The 23743-nt window shown below is 36.2% G+C and overlaps 1 protein-coding gene across 1 annotated transcript in view; it reads left to right on the forward strand.

Moving 5' to 3' along the window:
* Positions 1–23743, forward strand: part of HEATR5B (HEAT repeat containing 5B) — a 170687-nt gene that overhangs the window by 128004 nt on the left and 18940 nt on the right. Inside the window, exons 26-31 of the mRNA XM_007945073.2 lie at positions 2369–2548; positions 13544–13781; positions 15018–15272; positions 16467–16594; positions 20600–20744; positions 21807–22073. Of these exons, the coding sequence (XP_007943264.1) occupies positions 2369–2548; positions 13544–13781; positions 15018–15272; positions 16467–16594; positions 20600–20744; positions 21807–22073 (1213 nt within the window). The remainder of the gene's footprint in view (positions 1–2368; positions 2549–13543; positions 13782–15017; positions 15273–16466; positions 16595–20599; positions 20745–21806; positions 22074–23743) is intronic.

The raw sequence follows: 23743 nt of genomic DNA on the forward strand, positions 1-23743 counted from the left end.
CTCATTGTTGTTTTGATTTGCATCTCTCTAATAGCTAATGATCGTGAGCATTTCTTCATATGTTTGTTGGCCGCTTGAATATCATCCTTGGTGAAGTGTCTATTCCTGTCTTCTGCACATTTTTTAATTGTATTGTCTGTCTTTTTGTTATTGAGGTGTTGGAGTTTTCTGTAAATTCTAGAGATAAGTCCCATGTCAGATACGTTGTTGCCAAATATTTTTTCCCAATCTGTAGGTTAAGAGAAGGTCATATTATTTTTTTATTAACTTTATTTATGAAGTTGAATTCTTTGAGAATAAGATACAAGATAATAAAATAATTTACATAATTTTTTTTTTCTCAATTTTAAAAGTTTTAAATGCAGGAATACAAGTCCTTTAACCATGTTTTGAAATCCAAATGCTCTGAAATCTAAAAAACTGAAAACCAAAAGTTTTTTCATAATTCATTTGTCTGCAAAACCTGAGCTGACTTGGTTCCTTTGGCCTGGCCTGAAGCTGAATGAGATTGTAGTATTGATTAATCTCTTGATTACTGATATTCTTCATGTATTTCATTACAGAAATATTCATGCATTAATCACCAGACATTGCCACACAGCTTGCTTGGCGTATCCTCAATGAGGTTTATGTTCCTAATTACCTTTCACCAAAAAGCTGTGAATTGTAAAACACTTCTCCCATGGTTTTCAGATTAGAAAGTGAGCAGTATTGTTGGTTGAAGTTGGCAACATCAGACCACTCTTTTCTCCTTTACAGTCTTGTTTCTAACACTACCACACTTGCCTGGTTTTCCAGCTTTTTAGTTTTGATTTCTTTCATTACTTATTCTTATTCTACTTGTCTTTAAATATAACTATTTCCTTGTGTTCAGTCCCTACACGTTTTTCCGCTCAGTCCTTGAAGAAACTTGACCTAGCAGCATTGCTTTAGTCATCACCTTTGCGTGGAGGATTCCCAGGTCTACATAGTTACCTTTGACCTTGCTCCTGTAATCCAAACCCAAGTTTCTAGCTACCTGCTGTAAATCTTACCACACATGTCTTACTGGCACTTTTAACTCAACATGCCAAAATATTTACATTCAAAATCATTCTCTGTACCTTCTCATTTCCACCATACTTTCATTTCTTGAGTAATGCTGTCAGTATCCTTCTATTAATCTAATTTAGAAAGTTTAACCAAAAAAAAAAAAAAAAAAAAACCAACAACCAAACTCACTGCCATTGAGTTGATTCAACTCATAGCAACCCCTCCTTGGGTTTCCAAGGTGATATTCAAATTTGGCGATCTTTAATTTCTCACTTTTCACATCTCTCTGTCCCCACCCTCTAAAAAGTGTCTAATTTGGCTTCTAAATCCTGTGATTTCTAACTCCATGTCTTTCTCAGATGCCTTTCTTTTCTTATTTGGTTCCCATATTGGTCCATATCATCTCTGTTTCATAGTACCGTAATAGTCACTTAACTAAAAGCATTGCTTACTGCCCATACACATTCCTTCCTATATATATACATTATATATAAGTACTGGAGCAATCATTTTAAAAGTCCAGGTCTAATAATATCATCCCCCTGCTCATGGAAATTCATTGGTTGTCTATAGAATGAAGTCTGAATTCAGTTCACATGGAATTTAAATTCTACCATAATTTGATCCTAACTAACTTTTCTAATCTCATCTCTTTTGCATGTAATTCCTCCACGTCTATACACATAAAGACCTAGTATCTAAACCTTTCCATTTCTCTTGCTAAAATAAATCTCCCTTCTCTGCCTTCTCATGTACATTTTTTGTTAGTATCACAACTATAAAACTGTATCATGTGTTCACTCAGTATCTCTTCTCTTACTTGAGGGCAGAAGCTAGATTTTTCTCATCTACATTTGTTATTATTTCTTTCATGCTGTTGTTGTTTGTTGTTAACACATCGATTCTGACTAATGGCAACCTCGTGTGCAGAGTAGAACTGTTCCATAGAATTTTCAAGGCTGTGACTTCTCAGGATCCTTCCATAGCACCTAGCATAATCCTTTGCCTCTGGTAACTATTCAAAATTTTTTTTAATTTAATAATTCATAAACTGGTTTTAAGAGGGAATTTTTCTGTTAAAATTTTTGTTAAATTAGATGATGGAGACATAAGTATGTGTTGCAATAAAATCTGTACACTTCATTTATGAAGTACTCACTATTGATTTTTTTCTGTATAATTAAAAATTCTAAAGTGTGGTATTGGGATTTTTTTGTTTTGTTTCATTCATTTTGTTTTTCTTCCCCCAAGAAAGAAAATCATCTCCACTTCATTCTCTTTTATGCAATGTTATTTTTATGTGTATATTCTTGTTCTTTTTTTGGTCTTTGGCTAGGTATGTAGTACATGGATTGGAAGTGGAGTTGTCAGTGATCTCAATGACCTCCGTCGAGTACACAATCTGCTGGTTTCTTCTCTGGACAAAGTTCAGGCTGGAAAAGGATCTTCCAGTCAATTGTATCGAGAGAGTGCCACAACCATGGAAAAGCTGGCTGTTCTCAAAGCGTGGGCAGAGGTAATCATGATCTGCTGGTTTTTAACCATTTGTCTATGCATCAGAAAATATTCCTTTGCTCCTGTTGGTAAAAATTTTTGTTGATTTGATTTTTTGTTTTTAAAAACTAACCTTTAGTGCAGTTGCTTTTCAGACATCTGTTACCAATTCATTACCACTGAAACACGTGTACATTGTTGGCTTAAAAGAACTACTAAACCTTTGAAAATTACATTTCTTCATTAGCTTTCAAAAACCTTTGTACTCATAAAAGGCTATCTTTACTCACTATTTTGAAATTAGTCAAGGAAAACCTATGAATATAAATAGTAGACAATATTTTATGCCAAGAATCCTTATTTGATTAAATTTGAGGATACTTGCTACAGGTCATTTATACTAAGGCTGCTAGATTTGTTTCATAGCTAATTTTACCTCATTCCTACAGCCACTTTCTTTATAATAATACTGTTTCAAATTCACTTTTCTAAATTCTTCTGCTAATTGCTTTTACATTGTTATCATTTGCCCTCTGGTATTTCAGGTGACTTTATTCCTTCCTCTGCCAACCCATTGTCTCGTTTCCCTTTCTCCATGGCATCAGCAAGCAATGACTGTTGAATAGAGTTGTTGAATAGGAATTATTAGTTCAAAGCATGCCAATATAATTTAAAGGACCTCCTCTTTTCTTTTTTTATACAGAAGAAGAAATGGAAAAATGTAGAGCACCATAAGATAACATGGAAATTTAGTGCTCTCTAATTTTTAGATTCTAGGTCAAGCTTTCTTTCAAATAGTGTATCCCTGAGTATTTACTGATTTTTGGCTTGAAAACCCTCTGTCATCAAGTCAATTTCAACTCAAAGAGATCCTGTAGACAAGCATCTGCCTTATAGGGTTTCCAAGGCTGTAAATCTTTACAGAAGCAGATTGCCTCATCTTTCTCTCATGGAGTGGCTTGTGGGTTTGAACCACTGACCTTTGGTTAGCAGCCCAGTGCTTTAACCACAGTGCCCCCAGAGCTCCTTATTTTTGGCTTAGCCAAGAAAATAGTATTTGTTGGTTTGTTGATAAAATTGATCATTTTTCTTATTGATAAAATGATTGTTTTTATCAAATCATGCAAATCGCTAATTTTATACAGGCAGTATTGTAAGAAAAAATATAAACATATTATTATAATATGACTATCTCTATTTTCTCACTTTGAAATGAACACAAATGCTGTGATAATTTTTCACATACCTAAATTTTTAGCTAAAACTTAGTCCTACTTAGAGATATTACATCCCAGCTGACTTAGTGATTTAAAAAAAAAAAAAAAAGACTCCAAAATTGTTCTTAATTCTCTAACCATATTCACTAACTTCCCCAAATGTAGAGACTGTCTTGTAATTTGATGATCATAAGATCATTTGTCAGCTAGTCTCTGCTGACTTGCATAATGTGCTTGATTCACCTCCTAGGAAGTTTGCATTCAGTGTAGAAAATGTTAAATATACTGTCAGAGGCCTGGGAACTAGTTCTGTCTCTACAGTTCACCATCTGTGTGACTTTGGTCAAGTGATTTGATCTTTCAAAGCCTTTCTTTCCTCATTGTTGTTGTTGTTGTTATGTGCCATCGAGTCAGACCCGACTCATAGCAACCCCTTCTTGGGTTTCCGAGGCAGTATCACTACGGAAGTAGATTGCCCAACCTTCCTTCCGAGGAGTGGCTGGTGGGTTTGAACCGCCAGCCTTCTGGTTAGCAGTCACGTGCCTTAGGCACTATGCTACCAGAGCTCCTTTCTTTCCTCATTACAGAATAAAAATAATATCTTCTCCTAAGAGGGCATATATAGAAGTACTCAATATTATGTCTGGCACTTGATGGAAGATAAACAATTGCTTTTAAAATTTAGATCAGAACCTCATATAATGAAATGAATAGTACACTTTTTAATTTGGTATTCTTATTTTGTGTAACTTGATACCCTAATAATTTTTACCTCAAACTCAGCCCTTAGTATTGTTCAGGAATACTTTTCCTGCTTAGCTTCTTCTCCTTCATCACTCTCCTCAAATGTATAGTATATTCTAGAGTTTTCTATTCAAGAGTTATCTTTGCTCCTACTTTTTCACTCAAAATATCAAGGACATTAGGTCTGTAATTCCTCAGATTGTTACCTTCAAATCTTTAGGTTTATGTGACTTAATACTGTCCTTGTACCTGTGTGATATTGGGCAAGATACTTAACTGGCTCTCTGTTTCCTTAATGTGTGATTAATAATTGTACTACATGTTTCAAAAGTTTATGATATACATTAAATGAGATAATTAACGTAGAGGACTTTGTACAATGCCTACCATATTATACATGCACAATAAATGTTACCTGCTGTTATAATTATTATTATTTTAAGGTCTTCCTTAAACCTAGAACTAACTTTTCTTATCCCCTTATTTCCTCCTCTCGGATTAATTAAGTAAAATGTTATTGAGCATCAACTGCACCAGACTGGCTATTAAGAATACAGAGATGAACAAGATAGATGAATTCTATTTATTACTACATTCACTGAAGAAGGCAAACTATTAAACAAGTAAATGCAATAAAATATAATGAATGCTATCATAGGCACAACACAGAGCATTATGGAATACATAGCAGAGGTACCTGGAATAGCCTGGAGGGATGGGGGCTCAAAGTAGGCTTCATGGAAAAAGTGACATGCAATTTGAAGTCTGTAGGATGAGAATAGACATGAACCAGACAGGATGAGGAAGAGACTGTTCAAGCTCACTGCTGTCAGTCATCCATCTTTCTGTATCTTTATCCTCTCCCTTTCCACACTCTTTTCCCTTGTCTGCATTCTTCCCCAACTCCCCATCCGCTTGTGCCTTCTGCTTTCTATTTCTCCTCTTCAAATCTAGGCTTATTTATAGAGTTTCATTATCTTCGTTTCCTCAACTATTCCATCACGTACTTCTCAGTGCCCCCTGCAATCTAGGTTTATATTCACCACCCCTTTTAAAATTCTCCTAGTAAAATCACTAATAACATAATTATCCAAATCACTGGGCACCTTTAAATCCCTGTCTTACTTGGCCTCTCTAAAAACCTCCTGGAAACTCTTTCCATTCCATTGACTTCTATGATACTACTCTTTTAGTTCTCTGTATTCCTTTAGGTTGTTTGTTCTGTTATCACTTGCTAGCTTTTTTTTATCTGTCTGCTCTGTAAATGTTAGGATTTTTTTGTCCCTTTCCTTATTCTTTATACCTTTATTAGGATAGCCTCATCCACACCCATGAGTATAGCTTTTACTTGTTCATTTAGATTCTAAATGTTTCCCTACCCAGATTTCTCTCCTATATTTTCGGTTGTTTATTATGTATCTCCACTTGGATGATACATAGGTACCTCACACCTAGCACATCCAAAATAAGAATCTGTGTTTTCATTTCTCTTTCTTCCTCTTACTCTAACCAATGTTCCTGTGCAGATATCTAGTACCTAAACCTTCTCGTTTCTCTTACTAGAATTAATCTCTCCTTTCTCTGCTTTACTGTGGACATTTTTTAAGTATAGTGTCCCAGTCATAAAACTTTCCCATGTGTTCACTCATTATCTGTTGTCTTACTTGAGGGCAGGGACTAGGTTTTCTTCCCCTGTACTTTTCTTTTCTTTCTTTTTTTATTTTACCTACCATGCTGTTGTTGTTGGTTACATTGCGTTGATTCTGACTCATGGCAACCATATGTAGTAGAGTAGGTCTGGTACATATATCTACTTGCTCAAACCCTCTCATCTTACATCTACTAAGTAACTAATTCCTGTCTGTTTTACTTAATTCACATCTTTGAAAATAATATGATTTTGTTTTAATAATAAAATATCTATGCTCACTGTACAAATCCAGAATATAGAGAAAAAGTATAAAACAAAGAAAATGAAGCTCATCTGTAATCCTATCATCTGGTACAACAATAGAGATAACTAATTGTTAGTATTTTGGTGTATATCACTATGCCTATGTACACATATAAGTCTCTTTATATGCCTTCATAATACACGTGTGTATACCTCTTTATTCTAAAAATAAAAATGGAATCTGATTCAACAAAGCAGCTTTTTCTTAACTAAGCAATAGATCACAGTTAGCTTATATATATATATATATATATATATATATATATATATATATATAAATGGGGAGCTCTGGTAGCACAGTGCCGAAGGCACTTGACTGCTAACCAGAAGGCTGGCGGTTCAAACCCACCAGCCACTCCTCAGAAGGAAGGTTGGGCAATCTACTTCCCTAGTGATACTGCCTCGGAAAGCCAAGGAGGGGTTGCTGTGAATGGGATCTGACTCAACAGCACATAACAACAACAACATATATAAATAAATACTTCCTTTTTCCCCACTACCTTAGTTCAAGTCTTCATTATCTGTCACCTAGTCTATGCAACTGCATCCTAATTTGTGTCTCCACTGTATGTCTTTTCTGCCCCCAACTTTATATACAGATACTCAGAATAATCATTCTAAAGTACAAATCTTGAACAAAAAATGTGATTTGATAATTCATAAAGAGGAGATAAATCTACACATAAACATAGGGAGGAAAAAGAAATAGAAAAAAATTCTCCAGTTAAATTAACACGATTACTAAGATGATAACATTAGTAAAACTTCTAGAGTGGAATGTATCAAAACACTTTCTAAATTGTGTGCATTTGTTGACCAATTTATCCTAAGAAATATGAAAGAATATGTGCAAAGATTCTGTTACAAGGATGTTTATTGTGACTTTTTTCTTTAAGAAAAGTGGAAATGACCTAAATGTACTTCTTAATCCTGAAAGATGATGTTAATATGTTAAGTGAATAGAATATCAAGTTAAAGACAGTGCACGCACACATTATTGCTTAAAAGACTGTACATGTACATATACAACATGTCTAAAATGTTAACAGCAATACACCTGAGTGATAGGATTATGTGTGGCTTTTATTTTTTTGTTTGTTTGTTTTTCTTATTATTTTTCTGTGGGGAATTACGTGGTTCTTGGGTAACATCTGATAAGAGAAATAAATCTAATAGAGCAGAAAAACAAATCTAAAAAACATATTCTTATATAGGTAGCAATGTAAAATGGAGAACTCTTTTAGAAAGTATTTGTAGTATCTGTTCAGAACCATAAAAATATTATAATCCTAACCCAGTAATTCCATTTCTGGGCTTTATTTTAGGAAAAAATATCTAAAATATGGAAAAGCCAACAAGAATGTTTACTTGTGGCATTATTTATAATATGAAGAAGTGAACACATTTTGCCTTTGAAAACTATGTTCCATTTTTCTCAGAATCAGAAGTAAATCCAAAGTTTCAACAATAGGGAGATGGTTATAGATCATCCATGGCAGCCATTAAGAATAATGGTTATGAAGACTAGTGTTCATATGAGGAACCCTTATGATATGTTAAGTGGATAAAATTAAATATAAAAATCTCTGTACAGCAGAAATACAATTTACAATGACAGACAATGAAAACTTGGAAATTAGGATTATGAATGATTTTTTTTTAAATTATTTTCCCAACTTTTTATGATATAACTATTAAAGTTGAAAGTTGAGGAAAAAAATACATCTTTCTGACCTTAAAATCTTGCAATAAGCATTCTCCTCTTCCCCATTGCCCGTTGTTGTGGTTGTTATGTGCTGTCAAGTCATCTCTGACTCATAGTGACCTTATGTACAAAACAGAACAAAACACTGCCTGCTCCTGTTCCAGCCTCACAATCCCTTCTATACCTCAGACCATCAGTGCAGCCACTATGTCATTTCATCTTGTTGAGGGCCTTCCCCTCTTCCATTGACCCTCCACTTTACCAAGCATGACATCCTTCTGCAGAGAATGGCCCCTTCTGACAACATGACCAAAGTAGGTGAGATGAAGTCTGGCCATTCTCACTTCCAAGGAGCATTTCGGCTCCACTTCTTCTAGGACAAATTTGTTAGTTCTTTTAGCAGTCCACAGTACTTTCAGCATTCTTCACCACCACCACAATTCAAAAGCATCAATCTTCAGTCTTCGTTATTCATTGTGCAGCTCTCACATGCATAGGAGGCAATGGAAAATACCATGGCTTGGGTTAGGTGCATCTTAGTCTTCAAGAAGGAGCTCTGGTAGCATAGTGCCTAAGGCACTTGACTGCTAACTAGAAGGCTGGCGGTTAAAACCACCAGCCACTCCTCAGAAGGAAGGTTGGGCAGTCCTACTTCCGTAGTAATACTGCCTCGGAAACCCAAGGAGGGGTCGCTATGAGTCGGGGCCGACTCGACGGCAAACAACAACAACAACAACAACAGTCTTCAAGAAGGTATCTGTGCTCTTCAGTGCTTGAAAGAAGTCTTTTGTAGCAGATTTGCCCAATGCAGTATGTCTTTTGATGTCTTGACTGCTGCTTCCACTGGTGTTGATTATAGAACTAAGTAATATGAAGTCTTTGACAACTTCAGTCTTTTCTTCATCTGTCATGATGCTGCTTATTGGTCCACTTGTGAAGATTGTTGTTTTCTTTATATTGAGGTATAATCCCTACTGTAGACTATCGTCTTTAATCTTCATCAGTAAGTGCTCTAAGTCATCCTCACTTTCAGCAAGCAAACTTGTGTCATCTGCATATCACAGGTTGTTAATAGCCTTCCTCCAATCCTGATGCCATGTTCTTCATATAGTTAGGCTTCTTGGATTATTTGCTCAGCATACAGATTGAGTAACTATGGTGAAAGGATACAACCCTGATGCACTCTCTTCCTGATTTTAAACCATGCAGTATCCCTTTGCTGTATTCAAACAACAGCCTTCTGGTCTATGTACAGGTTCCTCATGAGTAAAATTAAATGTTCTGGAATTCTCATTCTTCTCAATGTTGTCCATAATTTGTTATGATCCACACAATGAAATGCCTTTGCATAGTCAATAAAACACAAGTAAATGTCTTTTTGGTATTCTGTGCTTTGAGCCAAGATCCATCTGACATCAGCTATGATATCCCTCGCTCCACGTCCCCTTCTGAATCCACCTTGCATTTCTGGAAGTGCTCTGTCAATATACTGCTGGAACCATTTTTTAATTATCTTCAGTAAGATTTTACTTGTGTGTGATATCAATTATATTGTTCGATAATTTCCACATTCTGTGGAATCACCTTTGTTTTGAATGCGTAAAAATATGGATCTCTTACAATCAGTTGGCCAGGTAGTTGTCTTCCAAATCTCTTGGCAATGCTGAGTGAGTGCCTCCAGCGCAGCATCCATTTCTTTGAAACATCTTGATGGGTATTCTGTCAATTCCTAGAGCCTTGTTTTTGCCAGTTCCTTTAGTGTTGTTCTGATTTCTTCTTCAGTAACATTCGTTCTTGATCATATGCCACCTCCTGAAATGGATGATCATCCACTAGTTCTTTTTGGTATAGTGACTCTGTGTATTCCTTCCATCTTCTTTCGATGTGTCCTTTATCATTCAGCATATTGTCCATGGAATCTTTCAGTATTGCAATTCAAGGCTTAAATTTTTTCCTCAGTTTTTTCAGCTTGAGAAATGCTGAGCATGTTTCTTCTCTTTTCATCTTCCAACTCCAACTCTTGGCACATTTCATTTTATACTTGACTTTGTCTTCTTGAGCTGCTCTTTGAAATCTTCTGTTCAGCTCTCATCCTATTGATTCTTCCATTTGCTCTAGCTACTCTCCATTCAAGGGCAAGTTTCAGTCTCCTCTAACATCCACTTTGGGCTTTTCCTTTCCTGTCTTTTTAGTGACCTCTTGCTTTCTTCATGGATGATGTTCTTGATATCATTCCACAATTCTGGTTTTCAGTCATTGGTGTGCAATGCATCAAATCTGTTCTTTAGATGGTCTCTGGATTCAGGAGGGATATAATCAAGGTCAGGAGCTCTGGTGGCATAGTGCCTAAGGCACTTGACTGCTAACCAGAAGGTTGGCCGTTAAAACCCAACAGCCACTCCTTGGAAGGAAGGTTGGGCAATCTACTTCCATAGTGATACTGCCTTGGCAACCCAAGGAGGGGTCGCTATGAGTTGGGGTCGACTCAATGGCACATAACAACAACAACAACATAATCAAGGTCATATTTCGGCTCTCGTGGACTTGTTTTAATTGTCTTCAACTTCAACTTGAGCTTGCATATGAGCAGTTGATGGTCTGTTGTACAGTCAGCTCCTGGCCTTGTTTTGGCTGAAGATATTGTGCTTCTCCATCACCTCTTATCACATGTAGTCAATCTGATTCCTGTGTACTCCGTCTGGCAAAGTCCACATGTATAGCCACCATTTGTGTTGTTGAAAAGTGGTTGCAATGAGTAAGTCATTGGTCTTGCAAAATTCTTTCATGTGATCTCCAGCATAATTTCTATCACCAAGGCCATATTTTCCAGCTACTGGTGATTCTTCTTTGTTTCCAACTTTTGCATTCCAATCACCAGTGATAATTAACACATCTTGATTACATGTTTGGTTGATTTCAGACTGCAGAAGTTGGTAAAAATCTCCAATTTCCTCATCTTTTGCTTTGGTGGTGGTTGTGTAAATTTGAATAATAGTATTAACTGGTCTTCCTTGTAGGCCTATGGATATTATCTTATCATTGACAGCATTGTACTTCAGGATAGATCTTGAAACATTCTTTGTGATTATGAATGCCATGCCATTCCTCTTCAATTTGTCATTCCCAGCACAGTAGATCATATGGTTGTCTGATTCAAAATGGCTCAAACCGGTTCATTTCAGCTCACTAATGCCTAGGGTATCAGTCTTTATGTGTTCCATTTCATTTTTGACAACTTCCAATTTTCCTAGATTCATACTTTGTACATTCCATGTTCCGATTATTAATGGATGTTTGCAGCTGTTTCTTCTTGAGTTGTGCTACATCAGCAAAAGGAGGTCCTGAAATCTCTACTCCATCCACATCATTAAGGTCTGCTCTATTCTGAGGAGGCAGCCCTTTCCTAGTCATTCATATATATATTACCCTTTAGAGTATAATTTTACTTTATTGCCTATAGAATAAAATTCTAACTACTTCACTGGACATAAATGACTCTCATAATGTCATTGATGTCTACCTTTTTAGCTTTATCTTCAACTACTTTCACCTTATACCCTGTGCTCTCACTATACTGAAAACTTGTTTTCTCGAAGTGCTATGCTGTTTCCTGTTTTTGTGCTTTTGCTCTTGATATGCCGTCTCCCTGTAATCCCTCTTTTATCTTCTTGTCTCTGAGCAGGTGGATACTTTTGTCCTTGGAAACTGTCTTGCCTTTCTTGTTCTCTCAGGGGTAAGACCCTTTTATTTTTGATGCTTCCTGAGATTCGTTCATTTATTCCACAAACCATGGAGTGCCTAGGCATTGGTGAAATGTAGTAGAGAAGCAGGTCATTTAAAGGGCATTTTTTAAAACTAATTTTCTCAACATTTTTCTTATTCTCCTATAATTACACTAGTATGTGAGTTCAGAGAAGAAAAAAAAAGTGAATTATTTGTCTTCGTTGCCTCAGTTCCTATCACAATAACAAGTTCAAGTTTTCTATAAAGGCTTTAGTGAGTAGAATGGCTGATTATACTCATAGTGCTTATTGAGACATTGTCTTAAAATGTTAGCATAATAACAAATTTAGAAAAATATCAAGTGTATAACCACTTGGTAATATGGATGTGATAAATTCATAGCTTGAGATTCAAAGTGTCTACTACAAAAACAAATTGATTTCTATTAATATTTCTGGATTGTTAAGTGTAAATATTACAAAATGGTAAAGAATGTTTTTACTCATAAATGACAACACATGAAGTCCTCTGTAATTGTTGTCTAGAACTTAGTCCATTACTGAATGCCTTGTCTGTGCCATATCAGTATGCTCAGAACAGGATTAGATAATAAGAAAAGTCCTATCAACAAGATACTTCCACTATATGATGTAGATACATTGGCTACTTCATTCACACAAAACCCACTGCCCTGAGTCAGGTCTGACTCATAGTGACCCCTCCTTGGGTTTCCAAGGCAATATCACTACAGAAGTAGATTGCCCAGCCTTCCTTCTGGGGAGTGGCTGGTGGGTTTGAACAACCAGCTTTCTGATTAGCAGTCAGATGCCTTAGGCACTATGCCACCAGAGCTCCTGACTCCTCATTAGTTATAATGAAATTAACACTCAGTAGAAGGAAAATAGTTTACTTAAGATTTTTGTCTAGTACAATTTATTCTTTCTCCTTTTTTTTTCCCCTTTATCATTGATGTCTTACTCAGCTTTGTATGTGCCTCTTGCCAGAGCCTAAATGTATTTATAAAGACAAAAGAAAGCAAACAAATATAACTCACCAAAGAAGAATCTTTAAAATTCTGTTTTAGGAAAGATGGTATTATTCTTTTTTTTTCGGTTCTCAAACTAGGTAGAAAAGATGCAGATAGTATTTGTGACCAGCAAGTAATATTCTTGACTTTGGTATTTGTTATAAATACTAGATGGCTAGATATCTGTTAAGAACTATATAAAAAGGAGTTTAAGAGAATATTTATGAAATTTTTTTTTCCCTCTGGCCACCTCCCCTACCTTAGGGTTTTTCTTTGAATGCTGTCTGATTGTGTCTAATAAATCTAGGAAAGCGGAGGCAGTAAATAGGAAGTTGTACCCTATAGTGAAAAAAGACATACAAAGGGGGCTTTGAAAGTAGAATAAGGGAAGCCAGAAAAGACACCAGAGAAGCCTACTCAATGAATATACTAGGAGAGGAAAAGTCAGAATTCTGTCAATAAAAAAAGTTCTCTCCATGGCAGGTGGAATTACTCTTTTGTCGTTACCAGGAAATCACAAATTTGTATACTTTCTAGTATTCATAATCAATTACTCTCTATGATGAAATTGTATAATTATAGTTACTTAGAATACCTCATTTTTTATCTTATGCCTTGCCATTTTCTCCTCCTGAATATCTGATCAGGTATATGTGGTTGCTATGAATATTAAAAAGGAAGCCGAGTCGAAACCAAAAAGAGCTGCTAAAAATACTGATGATGATGATGATGATTATGGTACCATAGATGAACTACCACCAGATAGCTTAATAACACTTGTACAACCTGAATTGCCAACACTCAGCCGTCTGTGGTTGGCAGCATTAAAAGACTATGCACTTTTGACTTTACCAGCTGAATTTGCTAGTCAGCTCCCCCCAGATGGTAAGTATTACATTCAGGGTTTTGCTTTTATGGAGTTTCAAAGTAGTAATTACACAAACTGGACTTGGTGGAAGCTAGCAACAGTAGTACCAATAATAACATCTTAAATTATTATAGCTGAATATGACTTTATAGACATTGTTTCTAAAGCATGTTTCCATATTGAATTTGTAGATTCAAAATACAACATTAAGCTTATATGTGAGCCCAAAGAAAAATGGTATACCAAGTCATTTTGCGTAACTATGTTGTTGTTGTTGTTGTTATGTGCCATCGAGTCAAACCCGACTCATAGCGACCCCTCCTTGGGTTTCCAAGGCATTATCACTATGGAAGTAGGATTGCCCAACCTTCCTTCCGAGGAGTGGCTGGTGGGTTTGAACCGCCAGCTGTCTGGTTAGCAGGCAAGTGTCTTAGCCACTGTGCTACCAGAGCTCCCTTGTGTAACTATAAACAAGTAAATTATTGTGTTGGTCAATGTGTGTATTTCTTGTCTACCAATTAATTGTGTTCCTAAAGGGTATTTGTAAATGTTGTACTTTGATTTGTTTTTCCTATGGAAATTGCTATAGAAATCATTAACATTTCATTTTTTCTATTTAGAAAATGTGCAGTCAGTTCCTATTTAATAACAAACCAGAAAATCTATTTCTCTCCCCATATATTAATGACAGGAAAAAAATAGAGTTTCCTCTTGTTTTTCCTTTTTTCATCCATCATAACAGCAAGGAGAGATGAGGAAGTCCTCAGTGTTGGTACTGGAAACAAGAAATAGAGAAGAAGGAGAGGAGGAGGAAAAGAGAAAGGAGACAGAGGTCACTGGGTTTGGTAGGAAGAGAAGAAGATAGGGGCTCCAGGAGTCACTGGCAACAATGAAGAAATGATTCCTGTAACAACAGGGTAGAAAAAGGTGGTGCATACTCAGTAGCATGAACAGTAGCAGAGGAGAGGTTGGAACCCTAGCACCGTGAAAAAGAGGCAGGACAATTCAGCAGCTGCAGGGATGAGATTTGTTGTTGTGAAGTGCCTTCAAGTTGGTTCTAACACATCACTGCCTTGTATACAACAGAGCAAAATGCTGCCCAGGAGGTATACTTTCTAGTATACTTACCTTGTAAAGAGGAAAATCTCCTTGGCCAGATTGCTCTTTTGTATGTAACAGGTATATTTAAGTTGAGTTGTTCGTAAATGAGTGAACACTTGTAATAGAAAGTAATACTTTTTATTGTTTTCCAGGTGGAGCGTTTTATACTCCTGAGACTATTGATACAGCTAGACTTCACTACCGGAATTCCTGGGCCCCAATTCTCCATGCAGTGGCACTTTGGTTAAATAGCACAGGATTTACATGTTCAGAGACAACAGAAGCAGCAGCAATATCAGGTTCACAAAAACGTTCTATATCTGCCACTTTAAATCAGGCATCCGCAGCAACGCCTAATGCTAAGTCTTTGCCAGAAATTAACAAAGACAGGATGCATCTGATTTTAGGTAAGTGTGTTAATATAATTCAAGAGGCATCACTCTTGAAAATTCGTATCTTTTATTTTAATGTTATGGAAAAATTTTCTGAAGCTCAGTTCAGAGGACAAATAGTAAAAGGAGGGTTTTTTTTAACTTACTTGCATAATTGTTAACTGAATCTTTTATTTAAAAATTAAGTTATTAAAAACTATCCTAAAACTTTTATTTTTTATGTTCGTTTTCAGAGGAAGAGTGAACAGTTTTAAGAAAAAGATTAAATGTGTGTGTGTGGTTTCTTTCTTTTCTTTCCCCCACAATGACAGGTTTTCTTTTTACTTGACATTTAACAGATTGCCAGGGGAAAAAAAGTGCAAAGTTAAATTCAAAGATAAAATGCAAAGTTAAACAAATTTGAAAATAGACTAATGTATAATTTCTTTATAGATGCTCTTTTAACACTTAAGAATTTATACATTTTTACTAAAGTTCTTTGTGATCTTATATTTTCTGGGGGTGGGGGAAGAAGGAATGCAATTGGTAAGGTATAATTATAGAATTCATCAGTAGATCTCATAAATGAAAATATGAAAGACTTCCAAGACAGTGACCTTACCCTTACACAAATTAAGAGCAGTTGTTATCCATGTTATCCATTATACTTCTCTGGCTTACCACTTAAAAACTTTGTATGTATGAAAAATTGGTTAGCAACCATTTAATGACAAGTTATTTTATAATTTTCATTAATTTACCCTTACAGTATTATTTTACAATGTTTTAGAAATAAAAACTGATTATCTTTATAATCAGCTGGATGACCTAGAACCCTCCCAATTTGATTATTAACCTAATTACAAACCTACAACCTATATTGAGTTTGGATGCTTAATTTGGAAAGTACTTTATACTCTACTGTAAGGCATTAAAAACTCTGGTAGCATAGTGCCTAAGGCATCTGACTGCTAACCAGAAGGCTGGCAGTTCAAAGCCACCAGTCGCTCCTGGGAAGGAAGATTGGGCAGTCTACTTTTGTAGAGATACCACCTCAGAAACCCAAGGAGGGGTCGCTGTGAGTCGGATCTGACTTGACAGCAGTGAGTTGTTTTTTTTTTTTTTAGGTGCTGCATATATTAATCTTTAAGAAAAATAGGGGCAAAATGATATCAAAGCAACATGAAGTGTTTGATATCGACAACTATGTTTTTATTTTGTATATTGCAGGTGTGAGTATACAGTTTCTTTGTTCTCCAAGACCTGAGGAACCTATTGAACACGTTACAGCATGTTTACAGGCCTTACACACCTTGCTAGATTCTCCTTATGCCCGAATCCATATTGCAGAAGATCAGGTACAGTGACTTTCTATAATTTATAATTAATTGTATGCTCTGTTCTAGATTTATCTTATAATAAGTTTTTCCCATATAAAATAAATATTATGTAGATATTCAGGATTTTGGTTTCATATAAGATCCTATACTGAGTGTTGAATGATCAGGCAGGACTAGGCTAGAGTTAGTCACCACAGTTTCTTTGATTTGTTCATCAGCAAATCAAAGCAATTTAAAAGTAAAACTGAAAATTTAAGGGATACCTACAATCCCAGATAACAATTCTACTACTAAAGGACTGAAGTAATTTATAAAATGATTAAAATTAATTATACCACTTTCAAATGTCTCATGAAGTTTCATCTCTCAAGTGAAATGTATTGACACAAGTACTCACCTAATGAATTCCTTATGAATTATTTTTCTGATTTCTATAAGGAATACTTGAGGACTTTATTCATGGTAAAAAAAAAACACAAGCAAGCACTGAATTTGTTAATCTTTTTAATTTAGGAATTCCTTTATTTTCATATTAAGCACCACCTCTTGTGACACTATCACTACTACATGGTATTACTTGGCATCACTTTCCATAAAACACAAGCAAACAAATAAAAAAAAACAAAGTTGCTATCATTTTATTATATCAAAATTAGTTTTGCACATGCTTTTGACCAAAACAAAAAATCAAAAATAGTTGCTGTTTGATTGCAAATTCCACTCACTGATTGACTTTTGCTTGTACACCAGCCTTGCAGCGTAAAGTTGTGCCTCTCCTTAAGTATAAATTACTGAAATAATCTTCAGGTTGTTTTCCAAATAGTCACACCTATAAAATTTAATCTGTGAATGCAGACACACTATTACTTTTAAAGTCTATTATTTTCGTTTTAACATAGTATATCACAATCTTACCTGGTTTTGAGGGGTTTACTAATGTGATAGTTGAGTTTGTATGTCAGCTTGTTGAGTGGCTGGGCAGCTGGTGGTAGTTATTCCCCATGATTAGACTGGCAATCAACTCCGTGGTGGGATCTACCACAAGGAGCTGAGTAGCTGCTTTGGGTATGTGATTTGCTTCCCATATATAAGAAGCAGCTTTGGGACTGGTCTCTACCTTATGGCATTCTTGGACCCTGCATGTAGCCGTGTTGTTGTTCAGCAGCCTGCCATGCTCTGCCAACCTTGGGACTTTCAATAGATTTGAATTAATAGCCTGCCATGTGGTTTGGTAACATCAGGACTGTGCCTTTTTACTTGTCAGCCTTGGACTTGGCAGCCTCAGCAGCCAGCAGCTGTGTGAAGAAATGCCTCCAGCTCCAGTGGGCCGGGAGCAGAAGGCAGAGCTGGACCCCAAGGTTGAAGGGCTTTTACCCAGCCCCTAGAGCCTGGCACTTTGAACTTGGACTTAACGCCTCCAGACTGTAACAGGATAAGCTCCTTTTTGTTAAGACCATCCCATTTGTGGTGTATTCCTGTCAGAGTGGCACCAGAACAACTAATATTTTATTTATTCAAGTATTGATTTAAAATAAAATGGGTTTTTTTTTTTTTTTTCTGAGTTGATGCCTATCATTTCACCATTATCATAGTAAACTCTTGGATAAATTGCCCTTAATCACTCAACAACATTTATTCCATGCCTGTTCTGTACCAGACACTGTTTGAGCTATACATATCAAAGATGTTTTTAAGTATCTAGATCAGGAGATAAGTACAGTATGGTACATTTTCTGGTAGCTGTATGTAAGGATAAAATCAGAATACAGAGAAGGAACACCAAAATTATCATAGGAAAGTAAAGGATGGCATCTCAGTAAGAGATAGCGGTTGAATCAAATCTTAAAAGAGAAATTAGCAAGGCAGCATAGGCGGATGGGGTTTCCTCTCATGGAGAACAGCAAACACAAAGTTTTAGCTGCTTCTTATATGTGGGAAGCAGACCACATACCCAAAGCAACTACTCAGCTGCTTGTGGTAGATCCCACCATGGATCTCTTACACTTAAGAGAATATGACAAGTGCAGAGGTACTAGAGTCATTTACTGTGGCTGAGATGAATGGGACACGTGAGGATTGTTAGGAGGTGAGAGTCAACAGGAAGGTAAAGACCAAATCATGAAGATTTCTTTGTAGCATGTTGTTCTGGGTACCTAGTGCTACTTTGATAGGAATATACTACAAATGGAATGGCTTGAACAAATAGAAGTTTATTCTCTAACAGTTTGGAGGCTTTAAGTCTGAGTTCAGAGTACCAGACTCTAGGGGCTGGGTGAAGGCCTCTCAACCTTGGGCTTTAGCTCTGTCTCCTCCTCCCAGCCCACTGAAGCTAGAGGCTTTTCTTCACTCAGACAGCTGCTGGCTGCTGAGACTGACAAGCCCAAGGCTGACGAACAAAAAGTCACAGTTCCGATGTTACCAAACCACATGGTGTAGGTCATTAATTCAAGTCTATTTAAAGTCTCAAGGTCTGCAGAGCATGGCAGGCTTCTGAACAATGACTCAGCTACATGCAGGGTTCAAGGTGCCATAAGCTAGAGACCATTCCCAAAGCTGCTATAAAGCAGACCACATTCCTAAACCAGCTACTTAGCTGCTTGTGGTAGATCCCACTATGGAGTTCATTGCCAGTCTCGCCGTGGGGAATAACTACCACCAGCTGCCCAGCCATTCAACCAGGCCCAACCAAGTTGATATACAACTTTAACTACCACACATGATTTAACATGATTAACTTTGTATTTCAGGAAGATCATGTTTTTAATCTTGTAGAGGTAGTTTTTAAGAAATGAGCAAAGAGATAGGCCAGCTGTGAGGCCTCCTCAGGAGAAATAATGAGTATATGAGCTTAGGAAAACTGACTAAAAGAAATAGAGCAGAGGACTAAGATTGGAACCTTGTGGATAAATAACATTTAAGGAACTAGCATTGATGGAGAGAAATCAGTAATGGAGATGAATTAAAAAGTGGAAGGAGAAGCAAAAGAGAGTAAAGATATAAAAAGACAAGGGAGAGTGTCAAAGAGAGATGACATTGTCATGAGCAACAGAAATTTAGTAAATACAGACAGAAAAGGGTCCAGTGGCAGTCAGTGGTGATCTCAAAGAGAACATTTTCATAGGTGGGTAGAAGCCAAATTGTAGAAGATGGAAGTGAATGAGAGAATGTGGAAGCATCTGGGCTGGGAAAGGAAGAAGCAAGACCAAGGTAACAGAGACTGTGGGGGTAGATAGAGGGGACTGAGAGGTTTTTTGGGGGTAGAGGAGAATGGAACATTTGATAGGAAAGACTATTTTCCTTATACTGAGGAGAGGAAGGCCAACCAGAAAGAGAGAGGTTGAGGACCTATGAGGTACAACTGAGATCCTTGAAGAATCCCTGGGAAGTAGAAATCTGTAGTATAGGACAGGGAGTATATAAAGAAAGATTGTTCAGCTTCGGATAAGTGGCTGGATAACTGATCTTAAGGAAAGAAAGAAAGATGGCTTTGGCTGCAGTTAAGTGTTTTTTTTTTTTTTAATTTTTGAAATTTGAGACAGGTTCATTTAATGGGTTTGATGTGAAATATCATGGAATAAGAGGCTTAATGTTAACACTGAAAGTTTATAATGCCACTAAGGTGAATAGGGGAGGTGCTCATGAGAAATACCTAAAATCTCTGGTAGAAAACTCTTGTGTACTCAGTGTAGGTTAAAAATTCCGAATTTAAATGGCACTGGGCTCTAGGAAAACTGTTCAACCCAAGTAGAGGAGAGGAATAGAGGAATAATAAGGTTTGAATATAGGACTTACTTAAATCTTTAAATGATATATAAAGCCATTTGTTGCCTGAAAATAAATTGAGATAAAATATGAGCATTTCTCAAGATTGTTGTATTGTTCTTATTTGTTACATAGACCTATATATTAGTTTTACCTAACTTTTTTTTTTAATTTATATGTGTGTTTTCTCAGATTTTAATAATGTAAATTTGATCTTTGAAAATAAAGTTAGTTAAATATATCTATGTTAATTTATAATAGCTGATTGGTGTTGAGTTGCTGAGTGTTTTGCACCGCCTCCTACTGACCTGGAATCCACCATCCGTCCAGCTGCTGGTTACTGGAGTTGTACAACAGATAGTAAGAGCTGCTCAGGATTATTTGCAAGAAAAAAGAAACACTCTAAGTAAGCACTAGAAATTACACTAACTTTGATGTAGATTTTATTTTTAAAAATATTGTCAATAAGTTTTATTTTAAAAATTAAATTTAGAAGATTTAAAATTGATTTTGCTCTAATTAGAATGAACCAAATGAAAATGGTAATAGTTGACTATTTTTTAGTTCAAACATGCCAGTGTCATGTGGTTTAGTGTAATATGTTTTATTCCTTTTATGACATATATGGACAAATACGGGAGCTCTGGTGGCATAGTGCCTAAAGCATTTTGACTGCTAACCAGAAGGCTGGTGGTTCAAACCCACCAGCTGCTCCTCAGAAGGAAGGTTAGGCAATCTACTTCCGTAGAGATACCATGGAAACCCAAGGAGGGCTCGCTATGAGTCAGATCTGACTTGATGGCAGTGAGTTTGGTTTGGTTTATAGATAGATACACACATATATGTATGTATGTGTATGTATATAAAATATCTAATAAAAATTTTCCAAGTAAAAATGAATTGTCCATTAATTTTAAGGAGTGGTTAATGCACAGAATTGTAGTAAATATAATTGTTTCAGATTTATACTGAACAAAACATATAGCATCACTGAGATATTTATTTATAAATCTTTTTGAAAAATTTTCTCAAATATATTTAAAGACAGTCCTCAGATTACAAGTGAGTCTTAAAGTCAAGTTTGTACTTAAGTTGGAATAGTTAGGTACAGTTCGTATCTAATGTAAGTCAAATATTTGTCTTAGTACATAGTATACAGTGTACCTTTGTATGCATAAAAAGCATTAAAGAAACACTTCTAGATACACTAAGAACATTTTTAACATAACAACATATCAATAATAATAATTTTTTTATGCTTGTCACGAAGTACCATCTGTTTGTTATTATGAACCATTATATGCATTTTGAATTTTTAATCTAAGAGGTTTGGGGAAGATTGGTTCGTAGGTGCAGTTTATATGTAAGTCGGACATTCATAACCCAGAGATTGCCTATATTATGTTGTTTTATCTATTATTTGTTATTAATTTTTGCTGATAATTTCACTAATTTCTTTTTATCCAAGATGAAGATGATATGGAAAAAGAAACCTGTTCTGTATTAGGAGAAGGAGGTGACAGCGGTGGTCTTATTCCTGGAAAATCTCTTGTCTTTGCAACAATGGAGCTGTTGATGTTTATTTTAGTACGGCATATGCCACATCTCAGTACCAAGATGTCAGACTCTCCAAGTCACGTAGCCAGTAAAACTCGACTCTCAGAAGAAAGTGCCCGTTTGGTGGCAGCCACAGTTACCATCCTGTCTGACTTACCATCCCTTTGTTCACCTGCTGGTATAGTATTGATTAGTATATGGGAACACATTATATTATAGTAGACAAAGATGAGCTTGCCTTTATCTTAAGCACTATAATGATTTCTTTTCCTCTTAAATCTATATGTGAAATGAGAAGTTGTGTTTTTTTAAGGGTTGTTTACCTTTAGGAGCCTAAAAAAATTAAAGATGTAGAAAACCAAAAACCTAAGGGCCTCTTTTCAGATACATTTCAAACAAACTTCAGGGAAAAGATAGAACCACAGCTTAGGGGAAAACACTGAATTTTAGCAGCTAGATGGACAGTAGAATTAGGAAATCCTTTATTTTGGGGTTTGGTTACCACTTTTGAACACTGACCATCTGAAAAGTACCACAGAAGAGTGACAGTGAACTCTAAGGAGAATCTGAAGAAATGATTATTGACTGCAGTAGAAAACTTTAAAGGCAGACCTAATAGCTATCTATAAATACTTGAACTATTGGATAGAATAGTAGACTTTCCCTCTGTTTTATCTAGAAGGTAGAACTAGTATCAGTAGATGCATGGTAAATTTCAGCTCAGCATAAGAAAGACTTTTCTAGCTCTTACAGTTACCCCATTGTTGTTTGCTGTCAAGTTGATTCAGAATTACCCTGCATGCGTGAAAACGGTGAATTCTCCATTACTGGACTTTGTATGTGAGAGTGGTGAAAGGGATTCCTTTATTAAGTGGGAGGTGGGATTCCATAACCTTAAAATCCTCGCAGCTGCAAATTATAGAATTTATTCATTTCTTTTCACTTACTCTGATTTTACCATTTTCCTGGTTTTTTTACGTTGATTTTATTTTATTTTTTAAATTTTTATTGTGATTTGGGTGAACATTTACAGAGAAAATTCATTTTCCATACAGCAGTTCGTACACATTTTATTTCACGACGTTGACTGCAATTCCCCACAGTATAACAGTTTTCTTCCCACTTCCTCCCTCTAATTACCTCTTCTGTGTTTCCTTCTTTCCTATGCATTCCTGCCCCCTCAGCTGTCTTCCTGTGTAAATACTGCCCTTCTATTCTTCCATGATTGATCGTTCTAAGGAGTATATCTACTTGATGTAATTGTTCCTCTATATGCCATATATGTTGTTTGGCTGGAAGCCACAGGAATGAGTTCAATTCCAGACCTGAAGGGTAACTAGGTGCCATATTCTCAGGGGTCTCACCAGGCTCTATCAGACCAGTAAACCTGGTCCTTTTTTTGATTTTGAGTTTCAGTCCACATTATTCCCCTATTCTATCCGGGATCTCCTGCACTGATCCTTTTCTGAGTGGTTGACAGTGATAGCTGGGCACCATCTAGTTCTTCAGGTCTCATGGTCCACAGTCCCACGGACTAATTGTTTCCGTACATCTTTGTTTTTTCCATTCTTCTTTGCTCTGGAGGAGGAGAGACCCATAGTTGCATCTAGACGGCAACTTGCAGGATTTTAAGACCTCTGTTGCTACTCACCAAAGTAGGATGTAGATCATTGTTTTTGTGTAGTGTGTTATGCCAATTGAGCTTGACGTCCTCTGGAACCATGGTCCCAAGTCCACAGGTCTGACTACTCGCTACCTCAGGGTGGTTGGCTGTGGCTAAGAAGTATCGTAACTTTGCACCTTGTTGATTCTATTATATATATAGGCATTCTTACAGCACATACAAAT

This window comes from Orycteropus afer, unplaced genomic scaffold (genome assembly GCF_000298275.1).
Source record: "Orycteropus afer afer isolate SDZICR_OR568_19922 unplaced genomic scaffold, OryAfe1.0 scaffold00131, whole genome shotgun sequence".
Classification (NCBI taxonomy): Eukaryota; Metazoa; Chordata; class Mammalia; order Tubulidentata; family Orycteropodidae; genus Orycteropus; species Orycteropus afer.